This window comes from Myotis davidii, unplaced genomic scaffold (assembly GCF_000327345.1).
Source record: "Myotis davidii unplaced genomic scaffold, ASM32734v1 scaffold3578, whole genome shotgun sequence".
In the NCBI taxonomy this organism is placed as follows: domain Eukaryota; kingdom Metazoa; phylum Chordata; class Mammalia; order Chiroptera; family Vespertilionidae; genus Myotis; species Myotis davidii.
This window is the reverse complement of record NW_006289094.1, coordinates 531,644-532,507: the sequence shown is the minus strand read 5'-3', so window position 1 is coordinate 532,507 and position 864 is coordinate 531,644. Positions and strand designations below refer to the sequence as shown.

Sequence of the window (864 nt, the reverse complement as noted above, 5' to 3'; positions counted from 1 at the left end):
GAGTCAGCGCTGAGGCCACGCCCACTGCCCTTTAAACCTGGGCAGCCACGGGCGCCTCACCCTCCCGGCTCCTTATCTCTGGCATCGGGGCCACCTCCTGTCCCATTGACTGAGCTCCCCAGCGCCCCCACCCCCCGCACCCCTTGTCATCCATTCAGCAAACATTCAGGGACATCTAGGGGGGCTGAGTTTGGGGGGGCTCAGGATGGACCGGAAGAGGTGACAGATGGGGAAGGGGGCGTCACAAGGGGCCAGGAGTCTGGGCTCTTGTCCAGGTGTGTGGTCCTGGGCGAAGGGCTTGACCAGCCCAGGCTGTGGAGCAGGGACAGTGCTGACACCCCAAGGGGTGCTGGGGCGCAGGAGGCCACACGGCACCCGCACAGGAGCTGTGGTCGCTGGGGGAGCCAGCAGGGCCCCTCCTGCCTCCTGACCCCAAGGCCTCTCCCTGGATGTGGGGTTGGGGTCCAAGGAAAGGCAAGGGCAGGGCAGTTGGAGGCCTGGGCCAAGGAACCTCTCCAGAGTCGCCCGCTGGTGGGCACCCTGGGGACTCAGGACCCCTGAAGCACCGTCTTCCCCAGGACTGCGGCCCTCCAGCTCCACCCGAGGGCGCGGCTGGGTGCTGGGGCTGGCAGGCCTGTCCCCAGGACACCCACAGCCTCTCCTCACAGACCGAGATGGGATGTGTGGGGACGGGGGGAGGGGGGCCGGAGGAGAAGCTGGGGTCCCCACCTCGCAGAGCTGCCTTAGGGTCTTTGCCCCAAGATGGTTCTGGCACAAGAGCCCAGCAGAGGGAGCAGGTACAGCAAACTCAGAAGCCAAAGGCCAGCCTCTTCCCAGTCTTCACCCCCCCGCCCCGCCCGCCCC

General features: G+C 67.4%; 1 protein-coding gene across 1 annotated transcript in view; it reads left to right on the top strand.

Annotated features, from left to right (window-relative positions):
* Positions 1–864, top strand: part of CDHR5 (cadherin related family member 5) — a 9,810-nt gene that overhangs the window by 2,325 nt on the left and 6,621 nt on the right. Inside the window, exons 2-3 of the mRNA XM_015562397.1 lie at positions 307–314; positions 409–412. Coding sequence (XP_015417883.1) covers positions 307–314; positions 409–412 — 12 coding nt within the window. The remainder of the gene's footprint in view (positions 1–306; positions 315–408; positions 413–864) is intronic.